At 46.7% G+C, this 23,429-nt stretch overlaps 2 protein-coding genes across 10 annotated transcripts in view; both read right to left on the bottom strand.

Moving 5' to 3' along the window:
• Positions 1-23,429, bottom strand: part of LOC115135493 (EH domain-binding protein 1-like protein 1) — a 29,201-nt gene that overhangs the window by 4,284 nt on the left and 1,488 nt on the right. For 2 of the 9 annotated variants that reach the window (XM_029670241.2, XM_065023510.1), the window contains exons 2-24: positions 17,194-17,251; positions 16,977-17,072; positions 16,758-16,811; positions 16,441-16,619; positions 16,178-16,317; positions 15,941-16,006; positions 15,019-15,393; positions 14,331-14,519; positions 13,994-14,161; positions 13,367-13,738; positions 10,802-10,861; positions 10,439-10,652; positions 9,151-9,654; positions 8,238-8,840; positions 7,684-8,094; positions 6,961-7,431; positions 2,388-3,713; positions 1,786-2,128; positions 1,477-1,649; positions 1,231-1,279; positions 544-1,110; positions 320-371; positions 105-166 (exon numbers count right to left, since the gene is read on the bottom strand). In XM_029670241.2, the coding sequence (XP_029526101.2) occupies positions 105-166; positions 320-371; positions 544-1,110; positions 1,231-1,279; positions 1,477-1,649; positions 1,786-2,128; positions 2,388-3,713; positions 6,961-7,431; positions 7,684-8,094; positions 8,238-8,840; positions 9,151-9,654; positions 10,439-10,652; positions 10,802-10,861; positions 13,367-13,738; positions 13,994-14,161; positions 14,331-14,519; positions 15,019-15,393; positions 15,941-16,006; positions 16,178-16,317; positions 16,441-16,619; positions 16,758-16,811; positions 16,977-17,072; positions 17,194-17,251 (6,532 nt within the window). The remainder of the gene's footprint in view (positions 1-104; positions 167-319; positions 372-543; positions 1,111-1,230; positions 1,280-1,476; positions 1,650-1,785; positions 2,129-2,387; positions 3,714-6,960; positions 7,432-7,683; positions 8,095-8,237; positions 8,841-9,150; positions 9,655-10,438; positions 10,653-10,801; positions 10,862-13,366; positions 13,739-13,993; positions 14,162-14,330; positions 14,520-15,018; positions 15,394-15,940; positions 16,007-16,177; positions 16,318-16,440; positions 16,620-16,757; positions 16,812-16,976; positions 17,073-17,193; positions 17,252-23,429) is intronic. The other 7 variants (XM_065023511.1, XM_065023515.1, XM_065023512.1 and 4 more) reach the window with 7 other exon arrangements.
• On the bottom strand, positions 4,341-6,950 carry LOC135573756 (uncharacterized). The gene is made up of 2 exons (XM_065023518.1): positions 6,227-6,950; positions 4,341-5,309 (listed from the first exon to the last, which is right to left on the bottom strand). Exons 1-2 carry the CDS (start codon positions 6,760-6,762, stop codon positions 4,511-4,513), a joined length of 1,335 nt encoding a protein of 444 aa, XP_064879590.1. The 5' UTR covers positions 6,763-6,950; the 3' UTR covers positions 4,341-4,510.

Below are 23,429 nucleotides of genomic sequence, written 5' to 3'. Positions count from 1 at the left end.
AACACCACAGAGGCCTAGCAGTGAAGGTAAAAAGAGAAGCCTAAAGAGAATACAAATGTAAATAGTCAAGTGGATAATAACATGACGTAAAGGTTTGAACTGACCAGAGTATCCTCCTCCTGGCTTGAGACACTGGACTCCTGGACAGGCACTGGGCTCATTGTCTCTGCATACAGATCAAACAGTTGGTCATTAGAATATTTACTGAACAGGAAATCACAGAGACTGCAGCCTTTCATATCACGCTTAAGCACTGTGTCAATTTCTGTTGTTGGCTCCTTCAGTTCAGGTAAAAAAAATCTCCTGGTAAATCTCCTACCTGATTCTGAGGAGCCGTTCTTCACTGCTCTGTCTGATACACTTTCAGCTGACTGGACAGGAGACACAAACACAATAGATGTTATAGGTAAAGAGAAACATGGCCTCGTGTCAAGAGCAAAACAATGGCAAATGAATAGAACATCAATCTCCGTTCAAATGCAAGAAAGGAGTTTTAAAAGATGGGAAAATGGCTTGGGAGAAAAGGCCGCATTCAGCATGTACCTCTGTGCTCTTGGATGTGCTACTCTGTTGCTCCAGCCCATCCCCTTCATCCATAGACTCACTCTTCAGCCGCAAGCGCCTTTTCTTCACCAGGTCGGCATCCCTCACGTGACCAAATCCGGATTTCGCTGCAGAGGCGTGTGACCTGGGTGGAGGCACTGGGGTCTGTGATCCACCCGCTCCCCCTTCCAAACCCCCAGCTCCGCTCCCCTTCTCCTCCCCCTTTGTCAACCGTTTCGTCCGAGGCGGTGGCACTAGGCTCCCATTGGGCTTAGAGGCCTGTTCTGTCGCACCGTCCTCCAGGGAGATGCTACCTTCCTGTAGCTTGCGGGCACAGAAGCGAGCAGCAGCATCTACGTCGGAACCCTGACTGGGCTCAGTCACTGCATAGCTGGACTGGCTGCTGTTGTGCTCTATCTGAAGCACACTCAGCTCCTGCCCCGTAAAGTGGGTGCGGATCTGACTCAGGTAAGTCATGACGATCAGGCGGTCTGGCACAGAGAGCAGTACCATGTCTGAGGGCTCCATTAGACGGGAGATGCCCAGCGCGGCAAAGCCATCAAAGGCCTGAGAGAGAGAGAGAGGGGGGGGGGGTCAGGACAAAAATGCTGACTTCTGTGTTCCTTATAGACGTGATGTGTGTTTATTATTATACATAGTGATGTACAGTAAATATGACTTTTTCACCTTCTTGTTGTTTAGCTTGATGTCGTTGGTTTCCAGCGCCTCAAAATCTCTGAAAAAAACCCACCCGTAGTTAATAGAAGGACACGGATGGAACGTCCTGATACTATTTTGTGAGAACTTCGGCTGTATCCCTGTACAAAAGGTGGAATAATTATTCAAGTACATGCATGGACTCATAATAAAGTTGCGTGACTTTCCACGTTCCGACTAGGACGGAACATTGTCGGTGGGAATTTAAGTGCTTACATCTTGTCGGGATAGAAGTGGTGTAGGATGGCACAGAAAGCCAGGCCATTACGCCAGGAGGTGTTAAAGTTGGTGACCCTCACTCCCTTATACCCCTTCGTAACCTCCTGGCACCACTCCAGCAGAGACTTGCTGGAGGTGACCAGCCCGGGACTGGGCAGTGGACCTGACATCTGAGAGGGACAGAGGGAGAGAGACCTGTTATAGCTACTGACAGTCTCATTGACATATTCCATGTTCAGCTGTGTTTGAAATATAATGAACTGTTGATACCTCTTATGAAAAGGAAATATGAGAATCAAAATGTACCTCCTGTCGGCTGAGGACTAGCACATCTTTCGTATCGGCTTCATCCTTGTCCGCCGTGGTAGCGGAGGACCCCGGGGCAACTTCCTGAAGGACCACGGGAAAGGAAAGGGTTTTCTTCTTGCTGCGACGGGGAGGTACAATCGTGTCCGACACTTGACCAGAGGTGACCCCCTTATCTGCTGGGGTCTGTCCATTGGACTGTGGTTCTTCACTGCCTGGGCTGGTGGCTGGGAGCTGGTCGTTCCTATGGGTTGTGGTGTCTGGTGCGGATGGCAGGGTGGCTGAGCATATCGTTGGGACAGCCAGGTCACCGGACGTCTTTCCCCCCTCAGCCGTCTCAGATCTAAAAAGGGACAGAAATGGTCGAGATAAGATGATGGGACAGCCAAGTAAAGTCATCTGATATGTATAAACTTCTGATCTCGTTTCAGTTACTCTATTGTCCTGCAGACATACAAAAACAGCTTACAGTTATGCACTGATCCAAGTCAATAGTATTCAACTGGGCAAGGAGTTAAAAGAGCCCGATGACATGACCTGATTAACGTCAAACCAGGCCGCGCCAAAGCTAGACAATGTCATGGGTTGTCCTGCTAACTTACTGTTCATCCACCCCGTCCACTGGTGTATCTACAGTGCACAGAGTAGCATCCTGTTCTATCTCAAGACCATCCTCCTCCTCGACCCCTGATTCAGGCACCTTCCCAATGAGGACTGTTGCCCCGGTTTCAGTCAATAACAGGCGCTCCTCTTGGGCAGGGACACGGTAAACTGTAGAGAGCGCACCGCTGTCTACTTTCAACCCTGTGTCAACAGGTACCCCATCTGTCACTGTCTCTGTCATCGGGATACTTTCCTCAACCTCCGCTGGCTCCTTTGAACGGACTGTCGAGTTCACAGCAGAGTCTGATGATGTCATACCCTCAGTGGTTGCCACCACCGGATTAACCTCAGTAATCGTTTCTGATGGGCTACGATTTGAGGAGGAGACGGCTACGGTGGAGGGCTCACTAATGATTTCCTGCCGCCCTTTCCTTCCATCTAGATCTAGGAGGTTTGGCTCAGGCCTGTCTAGACTGGCTTCCTGAGGGATCACTGGTAACGGAGTCTCTTGTTCCTCACTGGCCTCGGAGGCTGGGAGATCTTCTGGGTTCAGAAAAGGGTCGTCCTCATGGAAGGAGGGGATCAGGCGTTTCCTGAAGCGCGTGGCAGGCACAGGCACAAACACAGGCACATCTGATGGCTCTTCTCCTGCCATCTGACTAATCTTAGCCAGCAGCAACATTTCCTCCTCAATTAGGCTTAGGTCCTCTTTGGGGGGTTCCGTGGTGATTACGTGAGGGACCTTGGGACATGTAGTAGGTGTTCCAGGTCGAGAGGGCCGTAGAGGCCATGGGACCACTGAGCTGACAGAGACATCTTTCTCTGGGACATATTTCTCATCATCACCCTCCTTTGCTAGATGAGGCTCGTCATTGGCTCCCTTCTCTCTGGCTGTCACCAGAATGCTATCGGAAGAAGTCGTTTCCATGGCGAGGATTAGTGGTTTTGGAATGTCTTCCTCTTTAGCATCAGTGTTAAAAGTCTCCTTTATTAAGCTAGATTTGCTGCTCTCTCGTGCCATTGCCTCACTATCTGTATTATCGGGTGGTGGAACAGTTTTCTTTTTGATTCGCTTTGGTGGAGCCAGGCAACTGGCAACAGGTGCCGTGTCTTGACTAACTCTCTCTGGGCCTACTTCCTGAAGAGGCACTGGAGGAGTGCTTTTTTTTTTGTTGCTGCGACGACGGGGAAGTGGCTCCAGTTCAATGGTTCCAGTAATAGGTCCTGCAGGGTGGGACCCCACTGATGTGGCCTGCTGTGTGGACACACTATCAGGGCGGTTGACCTCGTGCGGAGCAGGTGGTGAAGAAGAGAACACCGCTCGACTGTGAAACAGAGATATCAATGTTAGCCATCTGGCAAGGCTATGATAGCAATTTCCCCAAAATGCAGACGGCCACACAATCCTCGACCACGCCACAGTCAAAAGGCAACGGTCCAACAGCCGAGGTGTGGCAACAGTAAACATCACCACGGCAAGCTCACTATCAGCTATGTCCAACATTTCACTGGGTTCGGTTTAAAAGTTGTTTGGAAAAACACTTTCACTTCCACATGCAAATGCACATTCAGAGGACTAACATCCAACAGTTAAACCCTCGCCTCAGGCATGGTAGTAGACTGTAAACAAAGATCTGAAAACCGTAAGTTCATGTGAAATAACTTGACGAGAAATCGGAAAAAAAGATCATTCAAAAATAAGCAAAGACAACTAACTGTACCACTCCAGAAGCCGGAGTACAAAAACCCCAGCCACAACCTGACAGAGCTCCATTCCTACTACATGAATACAATCGGTCTCATTAAGCCATGCAGGAAAGGAATGCAGAGAGCGACAGGAGCTCAGGCACTTACCCTGCATCCATGTACAACTCTGCTAGCCACACTGTGCCTATATCCTCCTGCCCAATCTCAAACTCCAACTCATCTGAATCGCTGTCAGGCATGAACACGATCTTGGTCTTTCCCTTGACTGTCTCTTTACGGGCTTTAGTGTAGTTAACGATAGGGGTGGCGTCGTCGTCATAGTCTTCCAAGCACTCCTCATAAGCTATTTCATCCAGCTCTGCTTCTCTCAGTGGTGGGAAATTGTCTGTACAGCTTTTTGAATCCTTTTCGTTTTTTACAGGTGGTAACACAGGTGGACGCGAACATCCTTCTCTGGTTTACCCTTCGCAGTGTTAGTCTCCTTCAGTGGGTCTGTGCTCTCCTTCAGTGGTTCTGTGTTCTTCTTCAGTGGGTCTGTGCTCTCCTTCAGTGGTTCTGTGCTCTGATTCAGTGGTTCTGTGTTCTTCTTTAGTGGTTCTGTGCTCTGATTCAGTGGTTCTGTGTTCTTCTTTAGTGGGTCTGTGCTCTGCTTCAGTGGTTCTGTGTTCTTCTTCAGTGGGTCTGTGTTCTTCTTCAGTGGGTCTGTGCTCTCCTTCAGTGGTTCTGTGCTCTCCTTCAGTGGTTCTGTGCTCTCCTTCAGTGGTTCTGTGCTCTCCTTCAGTGGTTCTGTGCTCTCCTTCAGTGGTTCTGTGCTCTCCTTCAGTGGTTCTGTGCCCTCCTTCAGTGGTTCTGTGCTCTCCTTCAGTGGTTTGGTAGTCTCTTTATGTGGTTTGGTGGACTCCTTCAGAGGTTTGACCTCTTGCTCAATTTTGGTGATTGGGTCCTTGAACATCTCTTGCTCCACAGCAGCTAAACACAAAGTCTCCACTAAGCTTAGCCTGCCAGTCTCTTCAGTCGTTTCATTCTTGTGGGCCAACTGGACCGGTGATGAGTCTGTGACCATGACTGGGAGTTCCTCCAATGCATCAGAAAAGGCTTCAGGTGGTAGGATCTCAAACTCAGATGGAGAAAGTGGTCTTGAGTCTGGTTCTCCTACCTCATCATTAGACATCATTAGGCCAGATGGCTGAAGTATGGAAGTCACAGTCTCATAACTAGGGAATGGGGATATTTGAACAAATATTTAGGGGATATTTGAACAACGTTTTTAGGTTACATGTACAGCAGGCGTGGAAGATGCAGTTCTTTTTCAATGGACTTTAAGACATATTTCAAGGTGACATTCTACAATTCAAATTTCCATCAAATCTTTGAACATATACACAGAGTACAAAACATTAGGAACAACTTCCTAATATTGAATTAACACCCCCTTTTACCCCCAGAACAGCCTCAATTCGTCAGGGCATGGACTCTACAAGGTGTCGAAAGGGTTCCACAAGGATGCTGGCTCATGTTGACTCCAATGCTTCCCACAGTTTTGTCAAGTTGACTGGATGTCCTTCGGTTGGTGGACCATTCTTGATACACACAGGAAACTGTTGAATGTGAAAAACCCAGCAGTGTTGCAGTTCTGGACACGCTCAAACCGGTGCGCCTGGCACCTACTACCATCACCCGTCCCCCCGTTTAAAGTCACTTAAATCACCCTCTGAATGGCACACATTCACAATCCATGTCTTAAAAATCCTTCTTTAACCTGTCTCTTTCCATTCATCTACACTGATTGAAGTGGATTTAACAAGTGACATCAATAAGGGTTCATAGCTTTCACCTGGATTCACCTGCACAGTCTGTCATGAAAAGAGCAGGTGTTCCTAACGTTCCTAATGTTTTGTGCACTCAGTGTAGATGTGAAATCTTTAAAATTGGTTGAAACAAACGTTGCTATTTAAGCGTCGCATCTTATTGACGACATGTCTTCACAAGCAAAAGCCGGCGTACACAAAAATAGACACATTTCAGATTCAGCCGCAGAGTCAAGAGCACTTAAAGAGTCCCTAAAATGCCTGTGGCCATGCTGATCAAAGATGTCAAAGCTGAGCAAGTCTCGGTCGCCCGTCAGACTTACCCTCTGTACATGGCCCTCACTAATGCTCTCATGAAGACATCAACATCAAGACCCTCCTCCTGTACAGCTACGGGAACCTGCGCCAGCCTCCCCAAAACCTGCTTATCTTCCAACTCTTCTCTTGTACTTAAATCTGATGCGTCCACGGAACTTTTCTTCCACACCGGATCTAGCTGCTGCTCATTGTCGGCTTGTCCTGGGCCGACCACGGAGGAACCAGACTCACTTTCACCTTCTTCACTCTCAGTGTTGACAACAGCACATTTTTCCAGGTATAATGGCTTCTTCTTCTTAGGAAGGCGAATGGGGGCCTCCTCCTTTGATGGCGTGTACAATTCCACTGAACTGTCACAGTCAAAGTAAATGTCTGTTTCTCTATTTTCCTTGGAGGGAGATGGGAGGGGAGTGTCCTCTAGGTATTCAGTCAAGTGGATCTCTGCTACAGATCCCTGTCCAGATGGGCTGCCACAGACAGATATGAAATGAGACACTTGATTGGACACTAGTCTGACACCAGCACAAGGGCCAGAATCCATAGAGATTTCTACTAAGGGGAATACGACTAGTCTCCAGAAAAGTTATAGCCTAAACGCAGTGTTATTGGCACTTTTGGGTGAGCATTAAAACATGTATGAAATGTCAACACCACCACAAACATGCACGTCTAATGTAAATGTACCTCACACGGACACTTCATGCCATGCCATGAGGAGTTTAACCCCCAGTAAACTTACCCAGTTTGCAAGGTACTCTTTGTTGCCTCCAATGTGCTCATGCCTACTCCCTCTGTCCCTTTCTCCTTAGTTTTCTCTTCTAAAGCAGCCCATAGAGGCTTCTCTGCCTCTACAGCCCCCGTGCTGGGAGGACGCTTCATATCGCATAGGTCCTCTTCCTTTAAATCTGACTCTCCAGCTGGAGAAATGGCCGCTTCCAATGACACAAGCGTGTCTATCTGCAATGGGCGCTTCATGGTGGAGCTACTGAACACCTTCGTGGGGAGGTGCCGAGGGGATGTAGACGGTGAAGTTGATGGTTCACTGTCTTTACCCTCCTCTACAATAGTGTCCTTTAGAAGTGATTCAGGGGACTGGGGTGTGGGCTCTGGGGTAGGTGGCATTTGGAACACCTCCGATTCATCGGAGGTGATTGTCTTGTGACCCTCATCTCTGCTAATGCCAGCTTCTGGCTTAACAGCTTTGTCTGAGCTGAGAGGGCAAACATATGGGAATTACCTCAGTATTACTGTATAATTAGCCTACACACAGTGAATATTTTGCAAGTTCAGACACACTCAAAAGAGGTGTAGGACACGGCCAGGCATCGTCATACATTTGAAGTGTTGCCAAGGATACCCACCAGACTATAATTCACACCTTTTACGTTAAGCTTTAACTGGGGTAACTCTGAGGTCATCGATTCCTCTCAGTGGTATATAGGTGCCTCCCTTCCACACTTACCCTGTCTCCGGTGATTCTACGCCCGGCACTAGCATGTTCTCATCGACTTTCCCCTGTTCCTCTCCGAGGACTTCATCTTTGATCGTCTCCTCTCCAGAGTCCTGCTCTGGTTTCGGATCCTGAGCGTTCTCCTCCAGGGCCTCCCAGAGGGGAAGCTCTGCCTGCGCCACTGCATCCTCAGCTATGGTCTCTAATGTCAAGCTGGATTGGACCATAGGTTCAACAACTTGATATGGAGGGGGTTCAGCCACATGGGGTGTCTCTAGGCTTCCTGGCGTGGCATCCATGGTTTTCACTATAGAAATAGGATTACTGATATTTGATAGTAAATCTATTTCTATGGTTGTATCTACACTGACACTGCCTGGCAAGGGAAATGTGTCCGCTTTTGATGACACGTGGTCAGAGGAACTGAAAGAGAGACGGAAGGTGAGACGGAACAGGATATGGAGTGGGACAGAGGAAGAGAGAGTTTAGACAATGAGAAAGGTTGACATGGTTAAAAGGACATTTCGTAGAGAGACAAAATGTAAACAAAATGTGCTCTCACTTACCGCTCTTTCTGAACACAGCCAGTATCCCCTCTGTGGGCTTCCGAAATGCCTGCCTCCGTTGAATTCCATTCTGAACTATGTGACTCCTCATAACTCCTGTTAGCTTGAACTTCAAGGGGGGCTGATTTGTGCTCATCAGCTTGTGATAATGAGGTATTCTCATCCTGGGGTTGATTGTCCATCTGTTTCTTGTCCTCTTCTTTGGAGCCCATAATCTCCTCAGCCCATGATGGCCTTTTAGCTTTGATTGGCTTCTTCTCCAGAGGAGGGAGCTCTTGAGTATGAATACTGGATGACTCAGCTGGTGTGGATGTCATACTGGGAGGACAAGCCTCCAGGGCAGCCATGTTTTTCATAATTTCCTTGTCTTCATCTGACTTGTTGAGGTCATATAAACAGGAAAAATCAGGTGTCGGCCTTTGTTTCTCCTGCTTCTTCTCCACGGGCTTCTCTTGGCCTTTGCCGTGCTTCTCGGCTGTGTCTTCACACGTGATGTTTACAATCTCTGGAAGTAGCTGCGTGTCAACTGGCCTGTGCTCTTTTGATGTTGCCATTTTTGAATATGGCCCTGCTGTTGAATTTACATCAGCTTCCTGTTCAACACTGAGAGACAGGGACACTGATGTCAAGGGTTTGAGCGTCAATGGAGATATTATTCTCAGAAGTGGGTGTGTACGTGTGTGGTCGTGTGCATATGTGTGTGTGTACGTGTGTAAACACATTTGTGTGTGAAGAAAAGAGGTGCCATTCAATAAATACTTAAAGAGTGCCTGTATAATATAGCCAAGTATAGCGTTCAGGCTCGTAAGGATGAGGATACATCGTCACATAAGGAAAAAAACAACTTCTCTAAGAGGCTGCCTTGAGAGGAAACAGCAGCACTGTCTGCTTGCTGACAGAATCTCACACTTACCCTCCAGCCAGATGTTCCATTTGAGTCTTCAAGATGCTGAATGGCGACCTCTTTATTGTGTCCGCTTTTGATCCCTCTTCGCCCGCGTTGTCCTCCAAAAACAAGTTACCTGCCGTGACTGATGGATCAGGCATCTCTATGATTAGGTCATCAAAGTCGAGCTCAGGCTCAGCCAATGGCGGCTTGTCTGCAATAAAAGGTGTTTTGTCCAGGGTCGAGGGAGAGGAGTCCTCTGGCTTGGCAGGTTGATAAGGCACTTCCTTGGTCTCATTGGATGTCTGTTTGAAGCCAGACTTCTTTCCGGCCAATGGCGGGTTATCAACATTAAATGCTCCCAGGATGTTGGTAGAAGGCTCTTTAGGGGTAGTGCTCTCTGGTGCTTCTGTCTCCGGGCTAGAGAAAGGCCATGGAGGAGGGAGCGCTGGAATAAGCTCTGCTGATTCAGAGACTTCTGTGGGCGTAGGGCCAGGGATACCAGTTGCTGGGCTGCCATCTTGCCCAGAACTGAGGAACAAAGATACTTGGTGTCAGAGCTCAGACGTTCGAGAGCAGGGAGGTTTCCCGGGGCGCACAGCAGGCAGGTCACACACACACACATCAGGGTCATGATTTGGAAGCACACAGTAGTGTTAGGGAGGGTTGTGTGTTTTATAGAAGGTGAAATGAAAGTAGCAGTAACAAGACAGAGGAAGGGGATGAGTAATCGTGGGTGGGGAAGCATGCTATTTAGCTGGGTATAAATGGAAAACAAGACCCTACATACATCAATTCCACTCTCATGCCACTCTCTACCACTCCTCCCTGTTTGAGGCCATAAATAGGCCTATTTCTGCCCTTTATGAGTCAACAGAGATCCATCAATCAGGAAATCTCCCTACAGCATGTCTCTGCAACATTGCTGTGAAGCTGAAAGGCGGGCAAAGATTTATTTCACTCCATTAAACACTTGCAGCCATTGGCAACCATTTTGCGATTAGTCTCAAAATCATAGCAACCAATAGCAACGAAAAGGCTAAGGCTGCCTCATTTGTCAAACAATTGTGAAAAACGATTCATAAAACGTGAGGCTTTCAATGTCAGCACACACAAACCTCATGCATGTGCTTATCTCAAACTCACAGCAGACATGTTCTTCTCATGCTCATAGTGTACCCCACAACACGCACAAGCTTAACAACCATATAACCTAGAACACTGTCTCACACTTCAACCGCAGCATTTGAAAATGGAAGCGTCGAGGTCCCAGCTGCGAAGTGGCTGTACAGTACACCACCCACTAGGAACTCACCCTTTAATGGTCCCGCCATCTTTCAACGCCACGGCTTTCTCTGACTCCGGTCGGCTCTCCCGGTCTCTCTCCAGGGACGCAGAGGCTTGTTGGTTGGCGATCCTGATGGTGCCAGCAGTTCTGGGCGAGTGGAGAGACTCGTCCCCTCTGTTCAGGGCCAGGGGAAGGGTCTCACTTGAGACAGACAGGCTCTGCTGCTCTGACAGTTTCGGCCCTGGAGGGGGGTCGGGAGACATAGACCAGTCAAACAAGGTTTAACAGCATTCTTAGTTATTATAGGGAAAACGACATATTATGCTAGAATACAATCCAGTACGTCAATATATTCCGTAAATATAGCAAGAACATGGCAGAATATCTCACCAAGTGTAGCAGGACTGTGGTATTCCTCTTCTGTGAGAGTATTTAACTCCCTCTGGATCTCTGTATGAAAATAAAAAAAAGAGGCACGCATAACGTCATGGGGATAACATAGAACAATGTTACTTCCGTTTAAACGTTGCGTTAGTGGGTACAGTATGACATTGTTGACACTCAGCGGTGCATGACGTGGTTCACAGGAACGTCTTGTCTGGACTAAGATATTACTGGCAGCGGTAACAGAATGCTCTCCTCCATTGCAGCTGCAACAGGGCGTGTTGCGTACTGTCTACTAGTCCATGAGCCGGGGGGGGGGGCGTTGGGTTCACTTGGGGTGACAATGTCTCCTAGGGATTTTTTTTTTTTTAAGGTCTATGTCCCTAGAGTGGGAAAATGTGTGATAGCAGTGCAGCAATTGGAGCAATCTCCGGATATCCCTCTCTTTCATCCCTACCAATGGCCTGTTAAAGCTGCCACCGCGCAGTTCATTTTCTTTACGGAGAGCTTCTCAGCTCTGTTTTGGAAGCGGTGCGTTGATGATATGCTCTTATCTATTCAGTTGTGTGGGTTCGGAGTTGGACACGCTCTCTGCTGTACGACAGACAGTTTAGTTGGAGTTGAGTCAGGTCTCTCTCTCTCTCTCTCTCTTCCCCATGTGGTGGATATCAAGGGATCTGTCAAAGTGCTCGCAATAGTTTCCTCCTTCTATTAGTTTACAATTCTAAACTTTGGTGAAAAGGGAATTGGAACAACATCAAGTAAGGCACATGTAATTTTCTTACCCTCGGCCTGCTCCTGCCCATTACTACCCCCCGGCTATGACTAGAATGAGATTTCATACAGATATGCTCATGCAAAATGACCCCTCCTGTCTCAGCCTCCAGTATTTATGCTGCAGTAGTTTATGTGTCGGGGGCTAGGGTCAGTTTGTTATATCTGGAGTACTTCTCCTGTCCTATTCGGTGTCCTGTGTGAATCTAAGTGTGCGTTCTCTAATTTTCTCCTTCTTTCTTTCTTTCTCTCTCTCGGAGGACCTGAGCCCTAGGACCATGCCCCAGGACTACCTGACATGATGACTCCTTGCTGTCCCCAGTCCACCTGGCCATGCTGCTGCTCCAGTTTCAACTGTTCTGCCTTACTATTATTCAACCATGCTGGTCATTTATGAACATCTTGGCCACGTTCTTTTATAATCTCCACCCGGCACAGCCAGAAGAGGACTGGCCACCCCACATATGCTCTCTCTAATTCTCTCTTTCTTTCTCTCTCTCTGAGGACCTGAGCCCTAGGACCGTGCCCCAGGACTACCTGACATGATGACTCCTTGCTGTCCCCAGTCCACCTGACTGTGCTGCTGCTCCAGTTTCAACTGTTCTGCCTTATTATTATTCGACCATGCTGGTCATTTATGAACATTTGAACATCTTGGTCATGTTCTGTTATAATCTCTACCCGGCACAGCCAGAAGAGGACTGGCCACCCCACATAGCCTGGTTCCTCTCTAGGTTTCTTCCTAGGTTTTGGCCTTTCTAGGGAGTTTTTCCTAGCCACCGTGCTTTTACACCTGCATTGTTTGCTGTTTGGGGTTTTAGGCTGGGTTTCTGTACAGCACTTTGAGATATCAGCTGATGTACGAAGGGCTATATAAATAAATTTGATTTGATTAAATAAGACCCCAGTTTGGCTATAAAATCGCTGTTTTAGCTTTGTGTGTGCAATTTCATGCTTCTATCACCAATGTTATGATCCACAAACATAGCTGCCCCACTACATGGCACTCTGTGGCTAAGCTTCCAACATTCTAATGCCAATGGCACAATATGTCCGTTTGCAGGTGCTTTCAAAGTTGGCTATATTGTATATCATTTGAAAGGTCATTTCATGACATCATCACTTGCTTGTCAAATCATTTATACCAGGTCATTATGGTATGCACCCCAGAGGTCAAAGGTCAGAGTTCTGTTGACACGAACATTCCCCCCAAAAATGTGTCTGACGGATAGCTGTGAGTCTAAGCATTCCAAATGATATATGATTAAAGGGTATAAGTGAGCAATAACTTGTTGTATACTGACGCTGTTCGTTATAAGGGTCAAATCCCTAGGGGAAAAAATGAATGGGATGGAGAGATGAAAGGAAAAGTGATAACCCAGTTGTTGTACTGCCATCACACACACATACACCACAACTCCAGAGACCTAGACCTTCCAAAAACAATCCCTGTGAGACATCCTCAGCACATTTGGGGGAATGGCTCATGGACTATACAGACAACTGGGCCTTTGTGCAGGATATATTCTTAGCTGATTACACCACTTCATTGGTACTGTGCCTTCAGCACTGTGCATAGGCATTGAAATGAATTTAGTAACAGCTAAAATTGGCAGTGGAATAGTGTGCTTGTCTCAGTCCTTTGCCAACAGGCAGTGAACCGAACCGCAAGGGACAAACTGTCCAGAATGGTTTTATTGATGAAACGAGGCTGATGTCATAGACCTAGTCTCCCCCCCTCCCTCCCTCCCCCACGCCCTGATGGTATTCATGCTGTGAGACCTGTTGGTTCAGTACCTGACTGGGAGGCAGTGAGAGCTGCAGAAGCAGAGGCACGGACGGTCGCAGGAAGCAAAGGGACAGGCTTGGGTAGAGGGTCAGAGAGAGGGGCAACGACTAGGGCACGTTTACAGTGGTTGTTAGAGCGAGGAGAGGGAGGGTTGCGAGAGAAAAGACACTTGACGGGAGGTGAGGACTTAGGGAAAGGGATGGAAGGAGGACAGTGAGGGTCACACAGAGCATCCAGGTCTGGGCTAGTCAGCAGAGGGACAGGGGCCATGGAATCCCTGGGAGAGGGACAGGTATAGGAGGGGGACAGGCCAGAGACAGAGGGGCCACTGGGGACTGACACAGGCCTGGGCCTCACCCACTCCCTTTGCCGGATGGAGGCTGAGAGCAGAGAGTTGATGAAGGGGAGAGGTGGGGTGAACGGGGAGACAAAGATTCATGATTGCGGGTAAACAGAGGAAGAGGGGAAGAGAAAAAGTATATAATTAGCTCATCAACCACCATTAAGAGTACAGACACAGCAGCAAGTAAGCGTCGGCTCACCCTCCAAGACAATACAATGGAAGAGAAGCAATCTACACAAGCTATAAAGTAACACAAAGTGGTCAGCGCTAGAGATAGAATGTGTTTCCATACTTGGCGGGGTGTTGGGGGGCTGAGGTTCGGGTAGGGATGGCTCTGCCTGAGACAGGGCAGTAGTAGCAGTGTTTTTGTCTTGAAGAGATGCAGCAGAGGAAAAGATAGAGGGGGAGGATGGACGCTGTTGAGTCGATACAATCTGAGGACGGAAGACATTTGAGCGAGCTGCAGTAGAGGAAGAGAGGAAGAGAGGGAGATAGGGAGAGCGGGCATCAGGCATGAAGGATAAGACAGGACAGAAAGATGATAGTGAAAAACTAGAGCATTAGACACTCAAACCGAGTCGAACTTAAAGACATAGAATAGCCAATGTGATAAGCAGGTGGCGTTTGACCTTCCATGCATCCGGTACCTCTCTGTGGGCCGGAGGGTAGAGAGGGGTGTTGAGAGAGGCCAGAGGCCAGGGGCTCAGCTGGTCTAAACTGGGGCCGATCGGGGGCCACTTGACCAACACCCCGGGGCTTCAAATCCACTGCAGGGCCACACAAAGCCCCCGGGAGACTACTCAGAAAAGACACAGGCGCTAGGAGCAAGAAGAAAAGGAAAATAGGGAAGAAAAATAGCAGAAATAGATCAATAGTAGAAACCAATGAGTGAGAGCGAGGACTTGGTGGAAAGAGGGATACTGCAAATAGACATGCAGTATGACATGCAGTGATGTTACTTTTACTTTCCTTAACCACAGTTTCCTGTTAATAACGCAGAGAACATTTCTGTTAACTTACAGTAACACTGGTATTCTCTTCAGAAAAAGTCTTCAACACAAGCAAGCAGGTTCAAAAGTGCCACTGGTCGATGCTGCTAGTCATTTGTACGTTGCTCAACTCACTCTCATAAGACAGCCCAACCCCAGACATTACTACACCATGCGCTTGCCTGGGGGATACTTTTGTTGAACAACATAAAAAGGCAATTCATAAGCAATTCAGGGAGTACCATCATGCAGATTTAGAAACAAGTTCAGCTTCATTAAGCACTTGTCAAGGCAGCATCATTCAGTCCATCTGCCTGGCTGCAGGTACCTGAGCCGCTGCTGGGACGGAAGATTTTGGGCAGTGCTGGTGGTTGATAGTGGGTAAAGGCAGGCAGTGAGGGCGCTGATGATACGGAGGGTGGTTGATGGCGGGGAAACACTGGTAATGAGGGAACTGGGGGTCCTAGGGGCCCTAATGGCACTGAGGGAACTGGGGGTCCTAGGGGCCCTAATGGCACTGAGGATGAGGGCACCAGGGGGACTGGGGGCACTGGTGGCCTGGGGGGCTCAGGGGAGGGTGGCACAGAGCGTGCATGTCTGGAGCGGGTTTGAAGACGGGGAGAGGGGGTCAGGGGGACAGGCAGGGGGGGCCTTGAATGGAGGACAGGGACAGTGCCAGCTTTGCCACTCTCTTTCCCACAGGCTATGGGATGAAGAGGGGGATGGAGAGACGGAGGGAGAGGTAGATGGAGATGGAGAGGAGTATAAATAGAAAAAGATGGAGAGAAGGGGAAGGAAGGAAGGATCAAAAAAGACAAGCAAAGAAGTGGAATGATATGACAGGTTAAAAATGAAATGACTGTCATAAATCAGATACAACTTCACAACTGACATTTCCAAGAAAACTAGCTAGCTGCTGCATAGCATATACATAGTTTCTAAGTAATACTGTTGCTCTCTATTACTTGTTCTTGGCAGTCTGATATCTTTGGGGAAAGTATCTGATTCAATGGAACATTTGACGACGCAATGTGGTGACTAATGTAGAATCACGTCGCTGGGGGATCCATCATTTTGTAATGTTACAATTGTCACCTGTACGGAAATCCATGGATATGATTTCTCTTTCAAAATGATTGAAAATCCTCCATACGTGAGGTACTATGGTGGGATGATGGGAAAGGAGTCACAGAGGTGAAAACCAAAGGCTAGAACAAGATGAAGAATAAGAGGAAGAGAGTTAAGGGTACCTATGACAGGGGGATGTTTTAGAGAAGGCCTCCTTTCCGGGAGGCGCACTGGACGAGCAGGAGGAGCTGGCAGAGAAAGTGGAGAAGGAAAGCAAGAGAAGGAAAAAGTAGGGCCAGGAGATTATGACAGAAAAGTGAGGATGCCGTTATTCGAGTCATGTGACAGAAAGAAAGGCAGATACAGAGCGCCAAAGAAGGTACGGTTTTGATCTCATGACATTTATGATTCAGGCTTACCTGCGGCCGCTTTGCTAATGCTAGCTCCAGCACTGAACCTCCTGTCGTCCTCCTCGTCGCTCTCGTTGAAGTCGTCAAGGTTACCGATGTCTGTGGGTTTGACGCTCATCAGACTGGCCAGACTCTGCATGTCCTCGTCACTGCGGGAGAGCAACACAGCATTGCCACCTCGACACGTAATGAAGTCGCTACTGACGTTATTACTGCAGTGCGGCTGGTAATTCTGAATCTACCGTTAGCGGGCTGTTATGGGACGGACTCACGTGGCTTTCCCTTCTCTGAGAAACACACAGGACAGGGAGAGCTTCAGAGTGGCCTCCAGCACCTTGACAGACAGCGGCTTCAGCTTCAATGTCAGGTCTTGCTGAGTGGGAGTGGGACTGGCAAACTTCTTCATGTTCACGTCCACTGAAGCCAACACCTTACGCTGACCCTTCGTCTCCTGCAAGACAAAGCAGCAGGGATACATTCACCAGTGGGCTTTAGTGGCACCGTTAGCTGGCCTTTTAATGAACGTTCATATCTCAATGCCGGCTGTTGTGAGCGACTGTAATTAGATTGAGGCAGAAAGTACACTCACACTCTCAATGACAAACGTCCAGTCTTTGTCTTCAAACACGTCGGAATGGGGATCCTAGTGGGTAAGCATAGGGAATGAAAATAACAGGGAAATATGACACACGTTCCACACATTTTTGTACTTTGTCAATTTACAATAGAAATGTATACAGATGAATTAACACAGAAACAAACAGCTCTAGAACAGTGTACTCATGAATAGGCGTGGGGTGAAATTTACCCTGAAGAGTGTGAGGGAGATGTCCACATTTTCAGGTACGGGCCACACCACCATCCCCCTGTATGGGTTCTTGATGCCCGGCTGCCATCCATGAAGCTAGAGCGAGAAATCAAGACAACAAGACTACATCAAAATGTGATACAAGTTACGGCAATACATCCTTGCCATCCAAGTGGGATAAGAGGTCTGCTGTTTATCTTTTAAGGTGAGTATTTACCTTGGAACACATACGCCTATTTCTTCTGGTCCAAACCACCCTCACTTTATCTGGTTGCCTGAAATCATAGAAAAAGGATGAATGCATCAAAACATGAGACAAGAGACAGTGAGAAATGGAAGAAATTGTTTTGTAAACTTCCTTGCATCTCGCAACATACGAGAAACGGTTGAGCATGAAAAACCCCAGCAGCGTTGCAGTTCTCGACACACACATACACAATCCAATGTCTCAATTGTCTCAAATCTTCTTTAACCTGACTCCTCCCTTTCCTCTACACTGTCTGAAGTGGATTTAACAGGTGACATCAATAAGGGATCACAGCTTCCACCTGGATTCACCTGGTCAGTCGGTGTCATGGAAAGAGCAGGTGTTCCTAATATTTTGTACACTCCGTGTGTTTCAAAAAATTGCAAACACCAACACACAAGTTCTGTATTATTTGTTTGTTTATGGAACAATTGTCTGAGAAGAATGGGGAATGCTCCCCCAGTCAGTGTCATTACTGGTGGTTAAGTTACAAAGTATGGTTTGTTTTACACAAACAGAACAATGCAACGGAATCAAGCCCAAACAAAATGTTATTATTCACCAACAGATGAAGAAGAGGATGGATAGCAAACAGTAAAGGGGATCTTGTGAGAGTCACATCAGCTGTCAATGCCCAGGGGCTGGAAGAGACACAGTGTGTGTGTGTGTGTGTGTGAAGCCAGGGATCCTTGCTACTACAGTTCTATGCTACGCAACATACTGTAGCTTTGGTCCAGACTTCCCTTACAAATGCCTTTCAGATGCATCACTATGGAGAATGCCAAACATTGCCTCATACACATCCTCCCAGCGGTACCGTATCAGCAAGCCATCGGTATCGCATGTGTACTAATTCGTAACATCACACAGACTTTCTCAATACATCTCACACCCATGCCAACTGAATTACTGTAAAACATAATATGGTTTTCTATATGTCTATTGGTGAACTACCAGAGGTGAATGTTGGCATTATTTTTTACATGACATAATAATGCATTCCTGAAATATGAATACATGAAATATGTCATACACTATTCTATCCTCCCTCAATATGTAACATTATAACAGTGTCGCCCTGACTGGGAGAAGTTTTCAAACCATTGTTTTGGCCCTTGTTTTTGTTAGAAAGACGATGAAGCTCTGGCTTCTGCAACACAGGAAGAATGGAAGGAAACTGCAATAAGGCACGTGACCTGGCTCATGGCACTGTATTCTTGAGGGCTTTTGAGGGTGGGGTACCTCACAAGAGGAAGGAACCATATTTCTCAATCCCTTTTAACCTACAGTGCCTTTGGAAAGTATTCAGACCCCTTGACTTTTTCCACATAGAATAAGGTTGTAACCTACCTAACCTAAAACTGATTCAATTGTTATTTTCCCTTCATCAATCTACACACAATCCCTCATAATGACAAAGCAAAAACAGGATTTTAGAAATGTTTGCTAATGTATTAAAAATTAAAAACTGAAATATCACATTTACATAAGGATTCAGACCCTTTACTCAGTACTTTGTTGAAGCATCTTTGGCAGCAATTACTTGGGTCTTCTTGGGTTAGACGCTACAAGCTTGGCACATGACAGCCCGCTTGGAGTTTGTCAAAAGGAACCTAAAGATGTCTATGTGTCAGGGGAGAAGCTCCAGGTGGTATCCAATTTTAAGTACCTTGGCATCATACTTGATTCCAACCTCTCTTTTAAAAAGCATGTGAAAAGGGTAATTCAAATAACCAAATTCAATCTAGCTAATTTCCGATTTATACGAAATTGTTTGACTACAGAGGTAGCAAAACTGTACTTCAAATCTATGATACTCCCCCACTTAACATACTGCTTGACTAGTTGGGCCCAAGCTTGCTGTACAACATTAAAACCTATTCAGTCTGTCTACAAACAGGCTCTCAAAGTGCTTGATAGGAAGCCCAATAGCCATCATCATTGTCACATCCTTAGAAAGCATGAGCTCTTGAGTTGGGAAAATCTTGTGCAATACACCGACGCATGTCTTGTATTCAAGATCCTTAATGGCCTGGCTCCCCCTCCACTCAATATTTTTGTTAAACAGAAAACCCAGACATATGGCAGCAGATCCACAAGGTCTGCCATGAGAGGTGACTGTATAGTTCCCCTAAGGAAAAGCACCTTTAGTAAATCTGCATTCTCTGTGAGAGCTTCCCATGTCTGGAATACACTGCCATCAGACACACATAACATTTAAGTCATTTAACTGCACCACATATCACACTTTCACAAAATGCTTGAAGACATGGCTACAGGTCAATCAGATTTGTGAACATGGTCCCTAGCTGTGTGTTGCCGCTTTCCATGTTGTCTGTTGTCTGTAGCTTGTGAGGTGTGGAAACACTTTGTTGCTTTTATGAATTTTGTCTTGCTGCTTTTTGTTCTATGTTGCTCTGTCTGTATGCTACGTCTTGCTTGTCCTATGTTGCTCTGTCTGTATGCTATGTCTTGCTTGTCCTATGTTGCTATGTCTTGCTTGTTCTATGTTGCTATGTCTTGCTTGTTCTATGTTGCTATTGTCTATATTGTAACTGTTTTTAATAACCTGCCCAGGGACTGCGGTTGAAAATTAGCCGGCTGGCTAAAACCGGCACTTTTACTGAAACGTTGATTAATGTGCACTGTCCCTGTAAAAATAAAAAATAAACTCAAACTCAAACACCTGTATTTGGGGAGTTCCTTGCATTCTTCTCTACAGATGTCTCAAACTCTGTCAGGTTGGATGGGGAGTGTCGCTCCACAGCTATTTTCAGGTCTCTCCAGAGATGTTTGATTGGGTTCAAGTCCGGGCTCTGGCAGGGCCACTCAAGGACATTCAGAGACTTGTCCCGAAGCCACTCCTGCGTTGTTTTAGCTGTATGCATAGGGTTGTTGTCCTGTTGGAAGGTGAACCTTCGCCCCCCCAGTCTGAGGTCCTGAGAGCTCTGCAGCAGGTTTTCATCAAGGATCTCTCTGTACTTCGCTCTGTTCATCTTTGCCTTGATCCTGACTAGTCTTCTAGTCTCTGCTGCTGAAAAACATCCCCACAGCATGATGCTGCCAGCACCATGCTTCACCGTAGGGATAGTGCCAGGTTTCCTCCAGAAGTGACACTTGGCATTCAGGACAAAGAGATCAATCTTGGTTTCATCAGACCAGAGAATCTTGTTTCTCATTGTCTGAGTCTTTAGGTTCCTTTTGACAAACTCCAAGCGGGCTGTCATGTGGCCACTCTACCATAAAGGCCTGATTCATGGAGTACTGCAGAGATGGTTGTCCTTCTGGAAGGTTCTCCCATCTCTACAGAGGAACTCTGGAGCTCTGTCAGAGAAACCATCGGTTTTTTCGGCACCTCCCTGACCAAGGCCCTTCTCCCCGATTGCTCAGTTTGGCCGGGCGGCCAGCTCTAGGAAGAGTCTTGGTGGTTCCAAACTTCTTCCATGTAAGAATTATGTTGGCCACTGTGTTCTTGGGTACCTTCAATGCTGCTGACATATTCGGTACCCTTCCCCAGATCTGTGCGTCGACGCAATCCTGTCTCGGAGCTCTACGGACAATTCCTTCAACCTCATGGCTTGGTTTTTGCTCTGACATGCATTGTCAACTGTTGGGACCTTATATAGACAGGTGTGTGCCTTGTGGAATGTGGAAAAAGTCAAGGGGTCTGAATACTTTCCAAAGGCACTGTATAGTCCATGATTTCTTATGGTATAAGTATCCCCTCCCTCTTTGTATAGCTTTATAATGTGTATCCAGAAAACAGTTGAGCAGATTGCTCATTATATTGGTTGTAAATTGTAATACAAGCAAACAGCAGGCCGTGTTAAATATATTGAACATATATTTGAAACATATTGGAGTTCCTCTGTAAGAGACTCCTTCCTAACACTAGAGAGTTAATAGGCTAATGGAGCATGTTGAGGAGAACATAGAAAAGCAGGGCCCAATTCAGTTCTGTCTCGGGTTGCAGGCTAGTTATAGCAACATAGCGAATGGGAGTCAAAGGGCATGTTTGGGTGGGGAGGGGGCTGGTTTGAAAGCATAGTGGCATCACAGGGCACAGAAATAGACTGGCAGACTGGGACAGGCAAAGCCATTAGGACAGGAGGAGGCATGTCCATAGTCCTGAATAACCAGAGACCAATATGACTCACATCAAAAAGCAGCCCGCTGTGTCATACTCCAGCTGTCATAAACCCAACCAGAGGCAAGACTGATCCTTGGTTGAGTCTGAAGACTTTGACCCACCTGCTAACTAAAAGCTACAATCAATAGCGAGGCTGTCTCTCAAAAACACTCTGCCCTTCATTGGTTCTCATGTTAGAACAGCTTCTGACAAAACATGAGATGGACAGTTCGATCACTCTTCCTGTTTGTGTTATTATGAGTGATATCCAGTTCAACTATTGGGTGCAAGGCTCCAAGGATTATGTATGGATATGGTATCAGATTCAAACAGTCTTTGTTTAAGTCTACATCTTATCTATTAAGAAATAATGATCTAATCACACTAATGCAGAAGACACATTTCAATTGAATAGATTCAGTTGGACAACTGACTAGGTATCCCCCTTTGCCTTTTAATGTATTTTACTGTACAGTACACAATAGAATATACTATTGCTCTGTTGCAACATGAAAAGATAAGCAAGAACGTGGCATGATTGGCAGGCCTGATTGCAAACTACATCGTCGTTGTATAGCCAGCTATGGTGCAACTCAGACACTCATTGAAAGATCCCCCGTTATCACGGCTAATGGAAAATAAAAGTGCCAACCCACTTTAGTATTCCGCTAAGAGTGAAGACACTATTGTTTTTATTTCATCAATTAGTAGAGTTTTGACGGAGGCTCTTCTCCTCTTTGCTTAACAGCAAAGGGTAATTGATGACATGTCAACACCGATGACATCAACACAGGTATCCTTATTAACAACACAAATGAATAAATACCAACAAATTCAATCATGGTGTAAAAAGGAAAGCTAAACGTTATATCACTCTGGAAAACAATTGCCCTGCTACCCAGTATCTGGTCATGTCAGGGCATCATAATCATAATGATCCAGATCCTCCTGCCAGTTGAGTGGACTGAAGTAATGGCTGTCATTAATCGGTCTGACAGTGATTGTAGTAGGCTAGGAGTATTGATGCCTATTGGGTGCATAAAAGCTACAGTAGGCCTGTGCCCATTGTCTACTATAGATTCACTAAAGTAAACGTGGAAATGTAAGGGCTCGATGAGCTTCTGTTATTCATATTACTGTATCAGAGGAAACCAACCTGGGCTGTAATTCAGGACTCTTCAATTCGTATAATATGCTATGGTATGTATTAATATGTGCTGTGAATGTCCATCATTCATCTTGTCTGATATGTGACGAATTGCGATTCGTACAATATACTACAAATTTGCAAAATGTATGATAACATACGAAATCCAATTTGTTGTGGCTAACGTTAGCTAGGTGGCTAACGTTAGCTTGGGTAAGGGAAAGGGGGATACCTGGTCAGTTGTACAACTGAATGCATTCAACTGAAATGTGTCTTCCGCATTTAACCCAACCCAGAGAGGTGCGGGGGGCTGCCATAATCGGCATCCACGTCTTCGGCGCCCGGGGAACAGTGGGTTAATGCCTTGCTCAAGAGCAGAACGACAGATTTGTACCTTTTCAGCTCGGAGATTCGATCCAGCAAGCTAGGCTATGGGTTAAGGGTAGGGTTAAGGTTAGGAGATGGGTTAAATTTTACTAGGCAAGTCAGTTAAGAATTCTTATTTGACGGCCTAGGAACAGTGGGTTAACTGCCTGTTCAGGGGCAGAACGACAGATTTGTACCTTGTCAGCTCGGGGATTCGAACTTGCAACCTTTTGGTTACTAGTCCAACACTCTAACCACTAGGCTACCCAATGGTGGGCCTAGGAGGGCATAGGCCCACCCACTTGGGAGCCAGGCACACCCAGTGGGGAACCAGGCCCAGCCAATCAGAATCGTTTTTTCCCCACAAAAGGGCTTTATTACAGACAGAAATACTCCTCAATTTCATCAGTTCTCTGGGTGGCTAGTCTCAGACAATCCCGCAGGTGAAGAAGTCAGATGTGGAGGTCCTGGGCTGGCGTAGTTACACATGGTCTGCGGTTGTGAGGCCAGTTGGACATATTGCCAAATTCTCTAAAATGACGTTGGTAGAGAAATTAACATTAA

Source organism: Oncorhynchus nerka, linkage group LG10 (assembly GCF_034236695.1).
Source record: "Oncorhynchus nerka isolate Pitt River linkage group LG10, Oner_Uvic_2.0, whole genome shotgun sequence".
NCBI lineage: Eukaryota > Metazoa > Chordata > Actinopteri > Salmoniformes > Salmonidae > Oncorhynchus > Oncorhynchus nerka.
The sequence above is the reverse complement of the archived record's forward strand: the minus strand, read 5'-3'. Positions and strand labels throughout refer to the sequence as shown.

Coding starts and splice junctions, on each gene's coding strand:
- LOC135573756 (XM_065023518.1), bottom strand. CDS start 6,762: ATGGATTCTGGCCCTTGTGCTGGTGTCAGACTAGTGTCCAATCAAGTG. Junction 5,310..6,226: donor GTGAGGGCCATGTACAGAGG/GTAAGTCTGACG, acceptor CCCATTCCCTAG/TTATGAGACTGTGACTTCCA.